Source organism: Maylandia zebra, linkage group LG16 (genome assembly GCF_041146795.1).
Source record: "Maylandia zebra isolate NMK-2024a linkage group LG16, Mzebra_GT3a, whole genome shotgun sequence".
Classification (NCBI taxonomy): Eukaryota; Metazoa; Chordata; class Actinopteri; order Cichliformes; family Cichlidae; genus Maylandia; species Maylandia zebra.
This window is the reverse complement of record NC_135182.1, coordinates 5,016,886-5,037,292: the sequence shown is the minus strand read 5'-3', so window position 1 is coordinate 5,037,292 and position 20,407 is coordinate 5,016,886. Positions and strand designations below refer to the sequence as shown.

Here is a 20,407-nt window from a genome sequence, read left to right as displayed (position 1 = left end):
GACGGAGTGGTGATTATTTACGTTGCCGAAGTCGCTCCTAAATTTAGTTGAGGCAACGCTGTAGGTTGTGCCAGATGGAAGCTCATATAGATGAACATGTTCATGCATCCAAGAGGTGTCAGCGCTATTTCAGTACCTCTAAGTGTCTACTAATGGGCTTGGTAAAGCTTTCTGTAAATATAATGAACCATATGTCTGTGGAGGCAACAGCAGGAAATATTTCTTTTAGCAGTGCTCTAACGACGGCGCGTGTGCACGGGCGGAACATTTAACGACCTTGACTTGATTATCAGAACTACTTTGTAATGGTTGAAACAGAGACTTGTGGAGGTTTATTGTTTCAGATGCCTTTTAATCTGTCAGAGAAACAGCGCAAACCCTAGCAAGCAAAGTAATAAAACCATGCACCATTCAAAAGAGTGACAGCTTCCACCTTATAACGAGTTTCTCTGGTAGAAACTCATTGAAAAAATAAAAAGAGAAGGATTTCCATATTATAGAGGAGAGAAGTAAACGGTTAATTTCACTTTTATCTAAAGTCATAATTTCCCTTTTAGGAAATATCTATATGCAGCAGCTGTCTTGCAGTGAAAGGCATTAAACTTTAAGCTGACCAGCAACATCTCTATGGTTGTTGTGGCTGATGCATATTTTATATTGCACTCTGTATTCCAAACATTTCACGCTAGAGGTACCTGTGAGTGATCCTTAAATATGTAACCTGCAGCTGGATAACTGGTAACAAAATTAAGGTCTTGATTTTTTTCCTCAGGATGTGTTTGCTACAGAATCAGAGTAACAGATGGTGCTATGACCTCATTAACAGGTCTGGAGGCTATAAGCTAAATCAGTCTAGTGTGCCAGCATTAGTTGAGGCAGCCAAAGTGCAGACCTGTAAAGAGCATCATTAGAAGCTCTGCATCACATGTTCAAAATTATTAAACCTGTCGGGTGTGGCTTGCTGCAGTCTTATATTATTACAAACACACCTTGTAGCTAACATGAAGATCAATCACTTGACGCTAGGGCTGTGTCATAACCATATAACCTGCCATAACACCACTATAAATGTTTATGTGACATAAAAGTGTCATGTAATGATATCATTGCTATAGCAACAGCTTATGTTCCCAGTGCAATCAACAATGAGACATGGCCGGGCATGTCTGAGAGCGAGAGCCAAGTGTCAGCCTCCAATGATCATTTAATACCTGAAGATGGAGCTACTTCGAAAACCTCTAACAAAGCGCAGTACTTTGAAAATATGCAAGAAAACTGTTCCCGCTAAGGGTGAAAAAACAACCAACACTTTTCACCACTTGAAGCAAAAACATGCACTTAGTTGAGTAGCTGCTCTCACTAGTTGCACCCCAGGAAGGAGTAAAGGGTGCACTTAGACGAAAGGTAAACGTTTGAAATGACCAGTGTGGTTTCGTGGTGGAAAATGGACTTTAAACAGACGGTTAAAAAGTTCAACCCAAGATAAATCATACCAGGTAGAAAGAAGTATTTTTCAGTTTTAATATGTGACAACACTGTGCTGAAGTTAACAAGGTTACTTTAGTAAGGATTAAGCAGTCATGCTATAGCTTTACTTACTCCAGGGAAAACACTACTCAGGCTACCTTTCTGCTTACATTTGACTTATTAAACTATAATGTGGCTGCTGTCTGCATTATATTTCAGTACATTCACACTTCAAATTAGGTAGTATACCACCAATTACAGCTCATTATAAAAGCACTGAAAATACCCTTAATTTTGTTTGCATTAATAAATGCTGCTGTCTGCATGATGCAGTCAATAAAACCAATAAAACATTGTTAAGTATGGTGATTGTGAGGCGACTGCAAGGTCCCCTTGTGGAAGGTGACAAACTGCAATTTAATTCAGGCTGACTGCAACGACTCTCAGACAGATTAGTGAAGGTTTGGAAATAATTGCAAGATAATTTCTAAAAGCAGACAGACTGCCAATACACTGGCATCAACCACAGTCAGTCTGTGTCAATGAGCACAGCTTGTCTGCAACTCAACTGTCTGCCAACTGGTTGTATCTCGGTTATACAAACGAAGATATAAAAGCATATTTGAATTTCTGTTTCAGATCCACGAGTTTTTGGCTAAACTGAAATTAATAAGTTAATTTGTGAATTTCTGGGTATGTAGACAGATGTGCATTTTTTCTCACAGCTGCAAGTTTGTGTTGTAACTGTATTATCTCAAACACACTGATAGCTTCCAGTTATCACCAGACTAATACACAGAAACAATCATAAACATAAGCCAACATAATGCTGTGAGAAGCCAGGACCTTCTTGCTGCGAGGCAACAGCGTTAGCTACAGCGTTAGCCCCGTACCACCAGCTTGTTACCATTATATCATTAAAATTCTCAGTCATCTAAAATTATGTTTATGATAATCTGATGACTTTTCTCTTTTTTAGCTTTTTAGTTCGCTCTTTTGCTGCTGAGTGCTTCAATATGGTCAATATGCTCCGTCTTCTCTTTGGTGCTGAGAACACAGTGCAGAGTCAATCTGTGCAGCGTTTCCTCTGAAAACTACCGCCTGCCGTGACAAAAAGCATCGCTATGAAAGTGAGAGTATGATTGTGCCATGAGAGCAAGGTTGCACAGCAGGCAGATAAACAATGAGCTGAAACTAACTGTAAGGCACTATAAAGCTGAGGGGGGCTGCACATAGAAATAAAGAATTTGCAGGGTCATTGCTATAAAGGTCACATTTTCACACAGTGACACTGTTTTCAAGCTGTTATTTGATGCACTGTTGATATTAAAATGCAGGTTATAAATGATTTCATAAATAGCCAACTACATGTAACCACAGATGCTTCTGGTTCTCAAAGAAAAAAACAAACAAATAAATGAATAAAAATCAGGCAAATTCTTAACATTGTGTCTAATATTCTTGTGTGGAAAATACCACACATTTTTTCCATTCATAAACTTAATAACAAAATGAAAAAGAAGGAAGAAGAAAGAAATGAAAGCAGAAGGCAGGGCTCTGTAGAGCCAGAGGTAAAATAATTAGTCCTCTGAATGTGAGGAGCAATTAGGAAATACTACACAGCAGACAACAGTGCTCGACATGTAAAGAATGCAGATTCTCAGATTCTGACCTTGAAAGTAGCAGGCCTGCTGTACTCCGTGTGGAATGTCCCATCTCTGAAAGACACGCGGGACACAATGCTCTCAACACCAGGAGTAAACTGTAAGTAATGCACTTCTTAAGCTGCAAGCACGGTATCACTTTCCAAAAAGCACTGAGGTGTGGATAAGCATCTGACAGCCAGCTGAGTTGCTGGTTACTCACTTGTAATGCAGCAGCTCTGCTCTTCCACGTTTGGAGCTCGGGTCCACCTTCACTTTCTTACACAGCTTCCGGCCCTCTGAATCTCTGAAGGATCGACACACAAAGCGTAAATCAAACTCAGAATCCTATTCCCTTTGCATTTTTCAAATTCTCCTTCACACACACGTACAAATTTTCCTAATGATTAGTAGATTTATGCATTCATTTCTGTGCCAGACCATATAAATTCCAACTTCACTGAACTGAATAAAGAAATCGAAGCAAGAAGATACGGACTTTTCATCAAATTAATCGAATCACATGTATGATATAATATAAACAATGCTGCTTGCTCTGTTTATTTGCTGCTTCGGTGGAAACACAAAGCACAGATGTAATGTGTTGGCATACAGACGTTTCATTTTATGAGGCTTTCTGCTGTAATTGAAAGAAGAAGAAAAAAAAAACCCCACTGTAGCTGGAAAGGGAATAGATATGCATCCTGCCACCTACACATACTTCATACTTGCTACAATGAAGCACTATCAGCAAAAATAAGTACACCTTCTCATCTGTAATAAAGAGCAATGAAAATATGTATTCATTTAGAGAGGTGGAAAAACATTTGTTAGATATTCAATTATGGCTCCCAGACACACAGCAAGCCAGTAAAAGTTCAGTGTAGTTTTTTTTCCCTTCTTTAGATGAAGACTAAATCCATGTATGTTTGCATGTGCTGACAGACAGTATTTCAGGTGATGAACGTGTGCGTAATGCCAGACTCGACCGGCTCATAATGACAGATGGCACCAGTCAGGGTACACCCATGAGCAGATGTGACCTTGACACATATTTCGAGATGATGTGCAGTCACCAGGTTCAAGACCAGTCTGCTGCTTCCAGCTTCTTGTCCACACACACACACACACACACACACACACACACACACACACACACGGATCCCAAAATCCATCTTGGTAAGAAACATGGCTAATGTCAGCTGTCACCAAACCACCAAACAGAGTACACACCTCTGACCTCGAGGACAAAGGTGATTGAGATTCTCCCGAAATTTTTAGTAGATACACCCTATGGTATCAATTTCAAACTCATCTCGCGTCATTCTTTTTCAATTCAATTCAATTTTTTTTATACAACGCCAAATCACAACAACAGTTGCCTCAAAGTGCGTTATATTGTAAGGTAGACTCTACAATAATACATACAGAGAAAAACCCAACAATCATATGACCCCCTATGAGCAAGCACTTTGGTGACAGTGGGAAGGAAAAACTCCCTTTTAACAGGAAGAAATGCTCATTCTTCAGTTGCCTCTGCCTGAGATTCACAGAATTGACAGAAAAAGCACTATTTTGTGATGTATATTGTTATTGGGATGAGAAATGTCATAGATTGGGATATGAGATTTGGGTCATATAGCACAGTCCTAATTATACTTCTACAACATACAAAAAAAGATTTTTTTAAAAAGAGAGTTGAAAACTGAACTGATCTATATTCTAGTGGAATAAAACACCAGGACTGTCAAATCAGTCTTTTTAGGATGTGAATAAGCTAAACAGCATGGGTATGTGCCAACGCAACAATGGACTTTGGCTTCATCCTCTTACTCACTCAGTCATAGATACAAAGTAAAAGTGACTCAACCAACCACATGCTTCAACCAACCCCTGAGATGGCACTACTTTTTCAATCACAGGAAGGAAAAAAAAAAAACAACGGAAGCACAAAGAACTCAGAATGACTCGCTAGCTGATGTTCAGTGTTGGGAAGGTTACTTTTAAAATGTATTCCGTTACAGAATACATGCCCCAAAATGTATTCTGTAACGTATTCCGTTACGTTACTCAATGAGAGTAACGTATTCTGAATACTTTGGATTACTTAATATATTATCATGCTTTTTACAACAACGTGAATGTACTATTGCTGTGTGATTTATTACTATTACTGAAGGTCCGCGACTCCGAACTGTAGTAAAGGGACCTCTGACTAATACGGCGGGGTCCCTGTAGGCTCATAGCCGAAAAATAGCTTTACTTTGTTGTGTGGGTCAACTTTTCTTGCGAGAGACAGAGAGAGGCGTTGAAAGACTGCTCCAACGGAACTTATTGTTTTCGGAGGAAAACACGAACACGGTGTACAGTCGAGTCTTAATACATGCTTCCAGCTCCCGTTTTTCCTCGATGACAGCTCGTACCTTTCCACTCGCCTTTTTCTCCCTCCTCGCGCTCACAGACACATAACGTGTATGGCAGTGCATTCTCCTGCAACACGGACTACACTGCCCATGATGCTACATTCTTTAGAGCTATGCTTGTAGCATTCTGCCTGTTAGCTTAGCACAACAACGAAAAGGCGCTCTCTCACCCAGGAAACACACAGTCGCAGAGAGAGAGAGAGCGTCGCCCTGTAACCATGGCAACCGTAACGCTGCCGCCTGGAACGAAAGAACGCAGGGCTGGACTGGGACAAAAAATCGGCCCGGGCATTTTGACTAGAGACCGGCCCACCAGGATAAAGATTGAAAATGTGACGTCATTCAGGGGTAAAACCGCAAAGGATTCTGGGAACTTGTGGCAAGAGGTACTAGCGATAAAAAGAAACCCAAAAAATGCCAAGAAGCTGTTGTATTATTAACTGCAATAGCTGGTCGCATGACAGCCATGGAAAGTCGACGGGTAAAGAGATCGTTTTTTTTTTTAAATCGGATTACGTAGTTGAAGAGAAATTTTTTAAGCCATGTTTCCGAAGTAAGAGCCGACGGATGGTCTGGATATACCAAATATAACGTCCCAGAACACTCCAGCTCACATGTTAGTCTGCTCCAAGCATTCCCACAAAGATCAGAGTTTTGTAGTAGTTAATACATCCTTTTTCTTAACATAATTGGTGATATAGGTTACAAGTCTGGCGCTGAACAGAAATTGTCGCGCTATGCTCCTTTATTTATTGTGCATAAATAGTAAATTGTCCTGACACAATATTGCGTTTCGCTTCTGTTATTATGGTACATTGACAAAAACATATACTTTTATTCACAGGATAAAACAGGTTTTTTGTATCACTAATTGTCCAGTGCGATTACAGCATACAATATTATTGTCACTGCTACATTTCTGTAATGCTGCCAGAAATTATTTCCACTACTAATTAATTACCGTTGAGCTCAAAGGTCCTATTAACGAATGTGTATTTATGACGACAATTTGTGAGACTGGTAAACTTACCTTTGTTCGTACGATGGTCTTTCGTTCTACACGGTGCATTTCAAGGTCCTGTACCCATCCGTCGGTAAACTGTACCTGGGCTTGTTGCAGTGACCTGAAGTTACTAAACTTCATGAGTGTATGCACTCACTCCAAGAACCGTATAATTATAAATATGAGCGTGGTGAAAGTTGGGCAGCACGCTAACGTCTTTTGTCAAATCTCCCGTTTTTAAGTAAGATCATTGAAAAAGCAGTTTCTCAACAGCTCAGTTACTTCTTAAAACAGAATAACTGCTACGATGCCTTCCAGTCAGGTTTTAGACAGAACCACAGCACTGAAACCGCTCTGACCAAAGTGTTTAATGACATATGTCTGAATACAGACAGTGGAAAAATGTCAGTCTTAGTTTTACTGGATCTCAGTGCAGCATTTGATACAGTTGACCACAACATATTACTCAAACGACTGGAGAACTGGACAGGTCTTTCAGGAACTGTACTAAACTGGTTCAAAACTTACTTAGAAAACAGGAAATACTTTGTATCAATAGGTAACTTCACATCTGAGCAGACAAGTATCACATGTGGAGTTCCCCAAGGTTCCATCTTGGGACCCCTTCTGTTTAACATCTACATGCTCCCACTGGCACAGATTATAAACAACAACAAAATAAACTATCACAGCTATGCAGATGACACACAAATATATATCACAATGTCACCAGGAGACCGAGGCCCTGTACAGGCTCTTGGTAAATGCATTGAGGAAATCAATGACTGGTTGTGCCACAATTTTCTCCAGCTAAACAAAAACAAAACTGAGGTAATAGTCTTTGGCGCCAAAGAAAAACGATTACAGGTCACCAGAGAACTTCAATCTATACATCTAAAAACCACAAACCAGGCGAGAAATTTGGGTGTAGTGATGGATGCAGACCTAAACTTAGAAAAACACATTAAGACAATAACAAAGTCAGCTTACTATCACCTCAAGAATATATCAAGGATAAAAGATCTGATGTCTCAACAGGACCTGGAAAAACTAGTCCATGCATTCATCTTTAGTAGGCTTGATTACTGTAACAGCATCTTTACAGGTCTACCTAAAAAATCAGTCAGACAACTACAGCTCATTCAGAACTCTGCTGCTCGAGTCCTCACTAAGACCAAAAAAGTGGACCACATCAGTCCAGCTCTGAGGTCCTTACACTGGCTGCCTGTCCGTCAGAGGATAGACTTTAAAGTTCTGATGCTGGTCTATAAAGCTCTGAATGGTTTAGGACCAAAATACATCAATGACCTCCTGACCCAGTATGAACCATCCAGATCCCTCAGGTCATCTGGATCCGGTCTTTTATCAGTTCCCAGAGTCAGAACCAGACACAGAGAAGCTGCATTCAGCTTTTATGCTCCTTATATCTGGAACAAACTCCCAGAAAGCCTCAGATCAGCTGAAACACTCAGTTTATTTAAATCCAGGTTGAAGACTCACCTATTCTCAGCTGCATTTGAATAAAGCACCAAATCCACACTTTTAAGCTTAAATTTCAAAACTTACATTTAACTACTGATTTTATCTACTGTTCTGATTTTATCTGTTTTGATTTTATATACTGTTGTTTGTTTGTTTGTTTGTTAATTAGTTAGTTAGTTTATTTGCTTGTTTTAATCAATTTTAAATCATGCTTTTTATTTGTTCTTGTTTTTAATGTCTCTGTAAAGCACTTTGAATCACCTTGTTGTTGAATTGTGCTATACAAATAAACTTGCCTTGCCTTGCCTTGCCTCTGTGTGCTCGTAAGGGTCTAACCCTTTCACTCCTTTGATTTTTCCTCGTATCTTTTCTTTGTCTTTTCGTCGAGTGTCTTTGTACGGACCGGCATTGTTCTCCTTTTGTTCTGTACATTCCTTTTTTGTGCGGCAAAGAAAAAACAAGAAGGTATTGGAACCGGAGAATGAACGTTTTGCGGTGCTGCAAACGCTTGCATTTGATGCGGTACTTGGATTGTTTTGCCACGAGTTCCCGGCATGCAATGCGCGAAAATCACGTGATTGCTAAACAGGGGGGAGGGTGCATCCGGCCTCCTCGGCTGTAATTGGTCCAGCCCAGAGTCGATCATGACCAATTGGCCAATCCACCACCTTTCATTATATATACCCTTCCTAAAAAAATTAAAAAAAAAAAAAAAATCCATCGGCCCATAAAAACAAAAAATCGCCAGCGGCAGATGCCCGGTATGCCCGATGGCCAGTCCAGCTATGAAAGAACGTAGCTGTCAAACAAAACCCAAACAGTCCTGACCCGCGACAAAATGAAACAGGAAAGTACCGCAGTGTAATCCATTTATTTCAACAAAGTAACTGTATTCTGAATACCACCTTTTTAAACGGTAACTGTAACGGAATACAGTTACTCATATTTTGTATTCTAAATACGTAACATGTATTCCGTTACTCCCCAACACTGCTGATGTTCACCACTGAGGGAAACAATGCAGTGAATGGCAGCCCAACAATGGTTTGACCACTACATTAGAACAACTGCCTTGCATTAAACTTTGGATTAACATCAACTAATATTTCAGTGGTTGGTATGATGTGAAATGCAACAGGATTGGTCACACTTAGTTTATACTATACGTTTTGGATTTATACAAAACGTATAGTAAGTTTACTAAGTTTACTACTATACATTACTATACAGTAACGTATAGTAATTTTGCAATTCAGCTGATGTGCTGTTTTCGATGTGGATTATCTTATACAATTAAATACAATTTAACTTGCCTCAGGTTGAATCCATTATATTTTGAGGGAATTATTGGGATGTGTTAAATCAAAGGAGCAATTTGTTGTTTTTCATTTCCGAAACTAATGTTTCACTATTAGTATTAAATTTTATTTTATTTTTTTTAAATCAAAAATGTCAATGTTAGCACAATACACAGTGAGTCTGGAAAGTATCCACAGTGCTTCACCTGTACCACATGTTGTGTCATGTTACAGAATTCTTGCAAATTTATTACAAATAAAAACATAAATATAACATTTATAAAAGCACTCACAGCCTTTACTTTGTACTTGGTTAAAGCACCTTCGACAGCAATTACGGCCTCAAGTCTTTTTGAGTATAATGCCTCAAGCTTGGCACACCTGTTGTTGTTCTTCCATTCTTCTTTGCTGAACCTCTCAAGCTCCATCAGGTTGGATTGAGAGCATCAGAGCACACCCATTTTCAGATTTCTCCAGAGATGTTGAATTGGGTTCAATTCTGGGTTCCAGCTGGGGCGCTCAAGGACATTCACACAGTGTTCCCTAAGCCACTCGGGTGCTGTCTTGGCTGTGTGCTTAAGGTCATTGCCATGTTTGAAGATGAACTTTCAGCCTAGTCCATATTTCCATGGAGCAGGTTATAATCAAGGGTGCTTCAGTACATTGCTGCTATTCCTCAATACTGACTCGTTTCATAGTTCCTGCTGCTGAAAAACATCCCCACAGCATGATGCCGACAGGGCCATGTCTCACTTTAGGAATGGTAGTAGCCAGGTGACACAAGCCTGATTGGTAGAGTGCTGTAGGAGTTATCCTTCTGCAAGGCTCTCCTCAATCCACAGAGGAATGCTGGAGCTAAAGTGACCATCAGGTTGTTCAGTCACCTCCTTGACCAAGGCCCTTCTACCTTACTCAGGTTATCTGGGCGGCCAGCTCTAGGAAGAGTCCTGGTGGTTCAAAACTTCTTCCATTTATGGATGATGGAGGCCATTTTTTCCCCTGTACCCTTCCCCATATCTGTGCCTCAATATAATCCTGTCTCAAAGGTCTACAGACAATGACTTAGACGTCATGGCTTGGTTTTGTGCTCTGACATGCACTGTCAACAATGGGATTTTAAATAAAGAGGTGTGTCCCTTTCTAAATCCTGTCCAACCAACTGAATTTATCACAGGTAGGGATGGGTATCGTTTAGGTTTTATCCGATACCGGTGACAAACCGGTACTTTTGAAACGGTGCCTGTGCTTAAACGGTGCTTAAAGAATGGGGGAAAAAAACAAAAAAACAAACAAACCACAAACTTTGTCCAAAAACCTCTCATGTTCAGCTGTTTTCCACTTTTTCTTTGGTCATTTTAGCTTTTTTGGCCAGGGTGAAGGGAGTATCTGCCATCAAACAAGAAGCATGTAACTACCACGGTGTTTGCTAGTTCACCTTACATGCATTAATGTAATAACGTGGTTAGCCTACTCAACGTAAATTACACACGAACAACATTAAGCTACTCACGCAGAGAAGAACGGCTGCTGCTGCATCATCATCCTCATCATTTCTGCTACACTGGCAGGGCTAGGGGCCAGGACTCTATTCTTCGGGTTCTTGGGGGATGTTGCTAACTCGGTGCATTTCTTGGCTTTTAAAAAATGCTATGCGTCGCCAGGTTCGTCGTCAGATTCAAGGTGTTACCTCCTTTGCACAGTATCACAGTATCACCTTAAAGCACTTGTTGCAGGCTGCTGAGTTTGCATCTTTTGCTGTGAAGTACAGCCAGACTTTTGACCGCTTCGCCTTGGACATTTTTAACCTGTAGCTCTGCTCTAAAAGAACATACGTACCTGGCCCCGCCTACTATCCTTGCAAAGGTAAAATGATTACCTAGAATCCAAAGTGTATGACATTTCAGTAAAAAAAAAAAAAAAAAAAGCACCGAAATGTGCGCTGCTTTTCGGTCTGGTTACTACCGTTTATGTCAGAACCGGTGCCATAATGGCACCGGATACCGGTACCCATCCCTAATCACAGGTGGAGTCCAATCAAGTTGTAGAAATATCTGACAGATGCTTGGTGGAAGCAGAATGTGCCTGAGCTCAATTTACACAGTGATGGCAATGGCTTTAAATACTGTGTTAGATTTTTGTTTTTATTTTCAACAAATATGCAAGAATTTCAAGAGAACCTTTTTTTTTTTTTTAACTTATTTACTGTCATTACAAGGTATTGTGTGAGTGGGCCAACATTCCTCCACAATGACTGAGTGACTGATCAAACTATACACAGAACAGTTACTTCACATCAATGCTGCTAAAGGTAACTCTACACACTCATAAATCATGGGGCATACTTGGTTTTACAAAGGAGTCTTGTGCAAAAATGTATTTTTCCATAACTGTAAATTAACAGGAAAAAAAAAAGTTCAATATTTCCTTTATTCACAAGTAACTGGAGATCACTGGGTCAACTGGAACAACCATAGTTTACCACAAAATACCTGGAAGAAGGTGATTGTGAAAGGAAGACTTTGAAGACTAGCGAATGATTCAAGTAACAAGTTGGAGCCAAACCTTCACACTAGGCCAAAGTCAACAGAGCCACTTTGTAAAGGATTAATAATGGATTCACCACGCAAAGAGGATGAAGCTCTGCACGCCATTCAATTATTACTCTTCTAAAACGCAAATCCTAATCCCTTCATTTGTTTGTGTTCTGGTTTTCACACTGTGCCTTACAGGATCATATATGTTTCAATGCTCTATTTATGCTACATTTGAAGTGGAGTTTAGGAGGGACAGCCCAGTCCTGTCCTTTCTTCCTGTATGAGATCATTCATCCCACGGGTGGATCCCAGTTGGCCAACACTCAGGTCCCTGTCATCTGTTCAAAGTGTGTCATTCTGGCCTCTGTGGCTCTCTTCGTTGGCAGAGATGACCATTCTCACACAGCGATATGCACTCTACTCTCTCTCCCTCTGTCCACCATGAGCTCTCAGCTGGAGCTTCAGCTTGGAACCGCTCCATTTGAGACTGTCGAGAAATATGCCAAAAAGCACAATGCTTTGCTACAGAGCCTGGCACTGGGTCCATGTGTCCTGTAGTGATGAACCCAGCTTGCTCTAGCTCCCCTGGCGGGAATCTGGCTCGGTGTGAATCTCTACTTAGCATTCGCACACTCTCCTAAATGCTGGAGTTCTTGGAGAAGGAAGAGAGATAATTCCATAGTCTCCCTGACAAAAAACAGCAGGTGAGTCAAAAAGTAAACACTCAAGAAAGACACGCATCGTGGAGTGTCTTTGTAGGGAAACATGGAAACCAAAGCCTCTGACAATTCCTTCGCACCGGTTTGTATTTAGTTTCTTTTCCTTTCTAACCGCCCGGTCTTCAATCCCGGATAAGGTTGAGAGAGATTGTGAATGTTGGCATGTGCACTAGGTGTCAAAGGGGAGTTACTCCCTTCCTCATAGTTTCCTGTTTTATGATCTGTTCTTTCCCATCTGGCAAAGAAGACAGGTGATGGGTTGACAGGTAAAAAGAAATAGTGGAACTGAACATCAGAAGGGCACGGAAAACAACAAGATCAAGTCAGATCACTGGGGAGAAAACCAAGTTATGCTTGGAGAAAACAATTCTTGTCTGTGTCTTCGAAGTATCTAGCATTTAGCAGTTCCACAGAGCGAGCCTGGGATTGTTGTTTTCCAGAAAGTCATGATTGTTCTCCCTTTAAAGGAAAAGTGTGGGATAAGTGCATAATTATTTTTCTTTATGACTAAATTAACTGTTAAGCGAAAGGACCAAAACCCCCTAAAATGTGGTTTTGCAACAGTTTCACCACATATCATGTGGATTCATCCGTCACATTTAAGTGACACAGATGTCCTTTAAAACCTGCATGTGACCTGGGATCAGAGCAATGATTCACCTTAAAGCAGTTAGAGACTACACTGGAGTGGCTTAGAGACAAATTTCTCACTGTGGCTCAGCCAAAACAGACTAAAACCCTATATGACATCTGGGGGTGTTGACAGGTCACAGATTTGTTTTGTGATTGGCTCATAATTTCTTTTGAGTTTTGGCAAAAAAGCAAAACAAAAGCAAAACTAAAAAAAACCCAAAAACAATTTCTGTAGAACAAACAAACAGAAAACCTGGACATACAGTGCCTCTGCTAGAAAGGGAAATAACTACACATAAAACATTTCAGGGAAATCTGTTTATGTTTCGTGCTTCCGAAAGAATATTGGCCAATATCTCGGAACACTGGAAGCCACCAAATATCAGTACTGATCTTAAAAATTCGATATCAATTTGACTATTCTCAAAAAGAGCAGGAGCTTTTTTTTTTAACGTCGTCTTTATTGAGGAAGTATGAAAAACTGTCAGTTGTCCACATCCTCTTCAGACCAGGCCATTGTTGATAAAAATCCATAAATGCTCCCCATAAAGATTCAAAAGTTTCCCTTAAAAAACTTTTTTTTTTTAAATTTTTTAATGGCAGGCTTGACAACATTTGTTGTACCCATAAGCCCATTTGTTTTCTTCTTAGCAGACTAAGGCCCATCAGCATCCATTCATTCTTTACTGATAATTGATTAAACCAAGAATTTAAAAATTAAGGCTGTAGCGGGACCGGTTTAGAAATACTTTTTCCCATCACAATCTGCACATCCCACACACGATGGAAAAACAAAGGTCCCTTTCGAATCATTGCATTTAACACACATCTAGAATATTTTTGTTGAATCCATGTAACTTCTTTGTTTTTATATATATTTGCATTAATCTTCTATATTATAATCATTGTTATGTGTTTGTTGTATCGTTATCTGATTTCAGATTTTAAATTTTGCCTCTATGGAGCCCATTTCTGGTGTAAATTCTCCACCAATTGAGATATTAAGAAGTTATAATAGTCTGATTCGATTCATCTCCTTAGATCAGGGGTGTCGAGCTCCAGGCCTCAAGGGCGGGTGTCCTGCAGGTTTTAGCTATCACCCTGTTTCAACACACCTGAATCAAATGATTAGTTCATTACCAGGATTCTGGAGAACCTTAAGACATGTTGAGGAGGTAATTTAGCCATTGAAATAAAAACTTGCAGGACACTGGGCCTCGAGGCCTGGAGTTTGAGACCTGTGCCTTAGATGATGATTTTTTATAAGATGACTTGTTTGTGTTTATTATTAAGTTTAGACTTCCCTCTAAGCTCTTCAAATATTGTAATTATGTCTGAGAGAAGCTCTGTTTTTAATGTTAAATGAAAAAAGGCTTTGAAAAATATTTCTTGAGGTAAACTATGGCAGCATTTAGCATTTTTTTAAAACACCAAAATTGTGTTATTGGCACAAGTATCGATTGATTTTTAAGCAATGAAATCAACTAATAAATTGAACTGAATTGACTAATAAATTGAAATTACACACACGACTAATGCAACCAGTTTTTTTTCAAACATGCAAAAAAACTTAAGGTAAAAAATTAAATGCAGAGAAAAAAAAACTGTATGAACCATAATTACGTGGCGCCCTCACCTGAGAATTAGCACATAGCTTTAAGCAAGAGACGTGATTAGCATTTATTTACCTTTTCAAAAAACAAAACAAAACAAAACAAAAAAACAGAAAGAAAGAGACCCAGTGAAAAGGAAGAACTAAAATGGTGTAAAGAGATGTAATACATTAGACTAAAAACTTCAATAGCTTTAATAAGTGAGTGGCCTCCTGTCAGATTGTGCCAGTAGAACCAGTGAGACGAGGCCATTTACACCCCAGTGGAAAAGCCATAAATTATTCTGCAGATGGATGGTGGCAGAGACACTCTTGGGAGGAGTAAATTGCTCTGGCCTTATAGTTGCTGTCAGAAAATTTCTAGGACAAAACAGTCTGTAATGTCAGGGAGTCTTAGACTTATAGAGAAAGAAGTCTTAGAATGTGTTTTTCAAATCACCCCCTTACTTACCCACAGTTGACCCAGGCAATAGTCCCTTGGCCCTTCACCGTCTGGGCGACATCAGAAAGCAGTTTCAGGTGGGAGTCCCCTGATGTAGCTACAGACACAGAATAAAGCGCAGTCAAGCCTTTTTACCAAAGCCACTCAATAGCCCAGGACAACCCAGAGCCATGAGACACAGGAGACACTGTCATGACAAGCACAGAGAAAAAGAATCGAGTTACAGTGGAGCTCACCATCTTTCTAAAGCACCGAGTGACGAAGAAAGACATCGCTGAGTTTGGGTTAGAAGGGTGACGGGGGAGCATTTTCTACTACCTTTCAACGGATGGGCTCAGCGAGGGGGTTTAAGTTACATCAGCTTTCAAAATCTTACAATAGTGTGACTAAACAGGAGATGGAAGGATTATAAGGCGACACAAAGACTCTGGATCTAATGAAGCACTCTCTAACGGTGCGACAAATGGGAAAGCATAGCAAACATGTTTGCACCAACTGCATGATCCCAACAGCAAGGTTTGTGTGGGATCGCCGAGTTTAGAGCGTTCGCAACCACCGGAAACGTGCACAATATCTCACAATATGGCTGAGCTGTGCAGCTTGCCTTCTGTGTTAAGAAAGAGAAACTAGTGGGATATAAACTGCACCAGCTAGAATAACACTGTGTAATGTTACTGATTTTCATCAGCTACGTCAAGTTAGGTACATCCCTTTGAGTAAAGTAAACAAAGTGTAATATTCCAGCTCTTGTGCAATGCAGTACATCATTTTTATACTCCCCTGAAGCCAAATGTGCGTTTTTCACTGCATAAAGAAAACAGCTCCTCACAATGCTCCAGGCAAAGACTATATTTAGATGTAAGGGCACTGCCACAACTTCCCAGGGTTCTGCCTTGGAGTTGGCAACAAAAACATCTGGCAACTCAGGATCAGGGTATTGTACGGAATAGGAGGTGAGCAGGTACCGACTGGTTGACAGCGTTAAGGATGATGAATACCAACCAGATCAAAACTCAGCAGGGATGTGACTGACTGCAGAGGCTGGTGGTGAACACAGAACAGGGCACGGTTGTGTTTAATCAGGGGGGAATGAATGTGAAGTGCCTTGAGGTATAATCGAGGCCTACATGAGGGCAATCTTCAGTGACTTTAAAGCAGGAATGTCTGGGTGAAGTTACAGCCGGTGATCAATCCGATGCGCAGCTGGATACATAGAAGCCAATGGGCTAATATAGGCCGATATGGCTCATTAATCAAGAAATATATCTGTGGCTATAAAGAGGCCTCAGAGTCCTCTGTGGATTATTGAGCAATATAAGTTTGCTTCTTTTTTATTATGAACAGGAAGAACTCCTTCTTGGAAATCTGCAAAATGGAATTAGAAGCTGCTGGGGTGCGTAAGCGTTCGCTAATGGATAGCAGGAAACAAAATGTACTTTAGAGCTGTATAATTATATTTGACCATTTTAGCTTCTATTTAACAGCTACTCTTTAATTCCATAAGCATTTCCAATTTCCTTATTGAAACAGACCGCTGCGATCATTCTTTGAAAGCGAGCTAGAGGCTAAAGCTGGGCAAAACATTGTTTCTGAATCCATTTGAAGATACTGTGCTAGAATGTTTTTTAATGAATGCTATCGAATTTGGGCAAAGTGCCACTCCACAAAACCACTTCCTAATTAGAGCGGGCGATTAAAGGAATTTTAATTAATTTGGTGTTTTCCCTCTACAAAAATCACAGTTTCCACGTACAAGAGCAAAAATCATAACAAAAGACAATCAGCGGCACATACAGTTAACAGGCACGCACCCCTCAAGTTCTCTTAATCCAACTCTGTGAATCTGGCCTTTTTGAACCCCTGAAGGTGAATTGTCGGGATGTTGCGCATCAGCTGCACTTACACACCCACAATTGAAGGAAACAGCTCTTAAGAGGCATCTGACTGTACACAATTTAGGATGCTCTTAAAAATAATACACTTAGATGTAGTAACTAAGTAACTAGTAACTAAGGCTTCCTGAAATTGCAAATTTCATTCTTACCTTCTCTGACAATAACATGACATTGCACGCCCTCAATCTCAGATCATAAAATATGCTAAAACGTGCAATTTCATGATGGTTATCACTAGGGTTGCACAATTAATAAAATTGTATTCTTAATGATATATTTGGCTTCCCACAATTAAATGAACACAATCTGGTGATACTGAAAACTCAAGTCACAGCTGTTCCCTGCATTGTTTAGTGCAAAGTTTGCTAGGCACCCTTAACTGCAGTGATATAACACAGAGCTAGTCATACAAAATCGATCAATCAATCAAATGTCTGTCGTAGCAAAAGCTGAAGACCTTGTCCCTAGAAGCGATCACCATGTGTTGTTTGGAAATGCAAGTGGTGTTAATCAGGAACAAATCGTATGCAAACAGTGGTGGAGAGTTGTGCCTGCAGTGCAAAGCAATACAACTAACTCACTCATCCATGTGAACTTGGTGAATGAATGAAGGCAAAGGAAAACAATGCAGCGGTTGCACATCAAATCCATAAAAGCCAGTCTGTGCAGCGCGTTAGCTCGCAAAGATGCACTGACGTCACCCACGTTGCATTTCCCCAAAAGACGCGTGTCCACTAAACGGGACCGGTTTTATTTAGCGGGAATGCCGCACAACATGGATGTGAAAGTGCTGCTGTGTTTGCGTGACATTTGTATCACACTAAAAAGCAATGGATAATCATGACAAATAATGCTGATCTCAACACTGCTCAAAAATAATTGCGATAATCATGTTGGCCATAGCTGTGCAGCCATAGTTACCACTTTTGTTAACACAATGCATGTGTATGAAATGCATGTTGTTTTCCGGCACTCCACAACAACCTCTACAGCGACAGTGTTTGAGAGTTACTGAGATAATACCGGCATTATCCACCAGCCATTAACACGATTGTTTATCCCCAACCCCTCCTTTGACAGACACAGCAGCAAAAACTAAATGAGTGAATTTGTCGCGTGCGTGTTTGTGGAAAAATCTGCATCCATATATGGTATACCGATCACGACGAGATGGCTGCCTTCTCTGACCTGTTTCCGTGTAGAGCACCAGAACATTTGTTCTCGTCCTGAGCAGCTTCTTGAAGTCTTTGTGGTCACTGACTTTCTCTATGAGAGGAGACACCTTCACTGCCTCCAGCACTGACAGGAGCCACACCTGGTGAAACACACACACATTCACGAATATTACCACAATAAGATCTCTCCATAGTATTAAATGTAGAAAAAGGACAAATTATTATTTAGTAAATTAGCCCATTTCAGAACAAATCAATAAGTCAGTGTTTTCAGGTTAGATAAGTATTCACTTTATACATTAAGTGGTCCAGCAGGATCATTTTTGATGACCTAGTCCTTATGAAACCACAAGACCCACTCATAAAAACACACAATATTTACCGAGTATTCCTTGAACCAGACATGCAGTGTTGATGCTCTTATATACATTTATACAGTTACAGTTACTGATTAGTAACTAGTCACGATTACGTCGACTATCAAAATCGTCGACGACTGATTTAATAGTCGACGCGTCGTTTGAAGCTTTGTAAGATCCAAAAGACGCAGGAATAATAGCAGGATTTAAGAGTGTAATAACGGACTGAAACAGAAGATGGCAGCACTGCATGTACAAGGATGCCAGCTGCCGTTAAACCCCGAAGAAGAAGAAGCTGTGTCCCAGAATTCATAGCGCGGCCCAGCTCAGTTTCCAACAATGGCGGCAGCTAGTTAGTTTTAATATTACTCTTATTATTCTTTCTGGGTCACAAAATAAACGTTTAACATATTTTCAGGCGAGAATGTAGCTGTGTAAACCTCAAATATCTGCTCAGTTTATCCAGACACCACATATTTTCAAAAGCGCTCCGACGTTTTCAGAGACGTCTGTTACCCACTAGCTCGATAGCTAGCCGGGGGCTAGGCTAACTAGAGCCGTGAGAGCACCGGACTCCCGGCAAATAGTTTTCAAACCCACCGCCGTCTTTCGCTCCTCAGGTTAAACGTGATATATAAGTCACTTAGATAACTTAAAAATGTTATTGTTTTGCCTTTTTTTTTTTTTTTTTTTTAGTATTTTATTTGTTCCTGAGTAAATCAGTTTGTCTGAGATTAAAGTTATAGTTTTTACACAGCTGAATAAACATCAAGCAGACAGCTGATTATCAGAAGTGTGAGATGCTGTTATAGTTTAGATAGCAAGGAGTTTATTAAACTTCACCGAAACAATCTGCAAATTTCATTAAAATTTAATAAACTATCATCCTGTCTTTATTTTTAGTTAGCACAGACCTTAAACACTTAAAGCTGTAAGCTAATGATAGTTATATAAGAGCAGATGCTGCTGGTGCAATAAGCTGTAGTTTTACGTCCAATGGATGATGATCTGATTAGTCGACTAATCGCCAAAATAATCGGTGACTAGTCGACTATCAAAATAATCGTTTGTGGCAGCCCTAGTACAAACGAGACAGAATTTTGCTTATAAAAATCCTCCTATACAGAGAGTGGGTTCAGCAGACGGCAACAGGAGGGGATTTGTATCATTAGTCTGAACGGCTCCTTTAACTTTTCAGACACTGGTAGGTGAGCTAATACTGTGAAAGGCCTAATATGGAAAACAAATCCCACACTGAGAGGCGTGCACTTTAATCAAAGACAAATTATGGAATTAAAAAGAGCGAGAGAGAGAGTAGACTGGTTATACTCTGCCATATAAAGTTATTTCCGTGCATTGTAATCATCTCTCTGCCATCCCCATTCATTAAAAAGCCCTTCATTTCTGCCTACGGAGAACTAAATTAGACATCAAACATGGCCTGCTCCCTCAGTGACGGCTGTTATAACCTGGAAACAAGCACCTGTCAGGCTTACTTTCTAATTTTAATTCTCCACTTGATTTTCTCCTGTTGTGAGACTACAAGGAACAAAAAGAAACTGTTTTCTGTAAACCATCTGTAAACTTCAAAATGAACACAGAGCTTAAAAGGCTTAGAGGAGGCAACTTAAATACCCCATATTGCACACAGTATCATATATAACGTGAGGAATATTAAATATAGGGCTGGGGTCTGTTTATGTTTTGTAACTTGTGCAGTGG

General features: G+C 40.1%; 1 protein-coding gene across 1 annotated transcript in view; it reads right to left on the bottom strand.

The window, feature by feature from the left end:
• pdia5 (protein disulfide isomerase family A, member 5) overlaps window positions 1–20,407 on the bottom strand; it is a 79,976-nt gene that overhangs the window by 44,303 nt on the left and 15,266 nt on the right. Inside the window, exons 2-5 of the mRNA XM_004568970.3 lie at window positions 18,340–18,466; window positions 15,266–15,353; window positions 3,334–3,417; window positions 3,140–3,185 (exon numbers count right to left, since the gene is read on the bottom strand). Coding sequence (XP_004569027.1) covers window positions 3,140–3,185; window positions 3,334–3,417; window positions 15,266–15,353; window positions 18,340–18,466 — 345 coding nt within the window. The remainder of the gene's footprint in view (window positions 1–3,139; window positions 3,186–3,333; window positions 3,418–15,265; window positions 15,354–18,339; window positions 18,467–20,407) is intronic.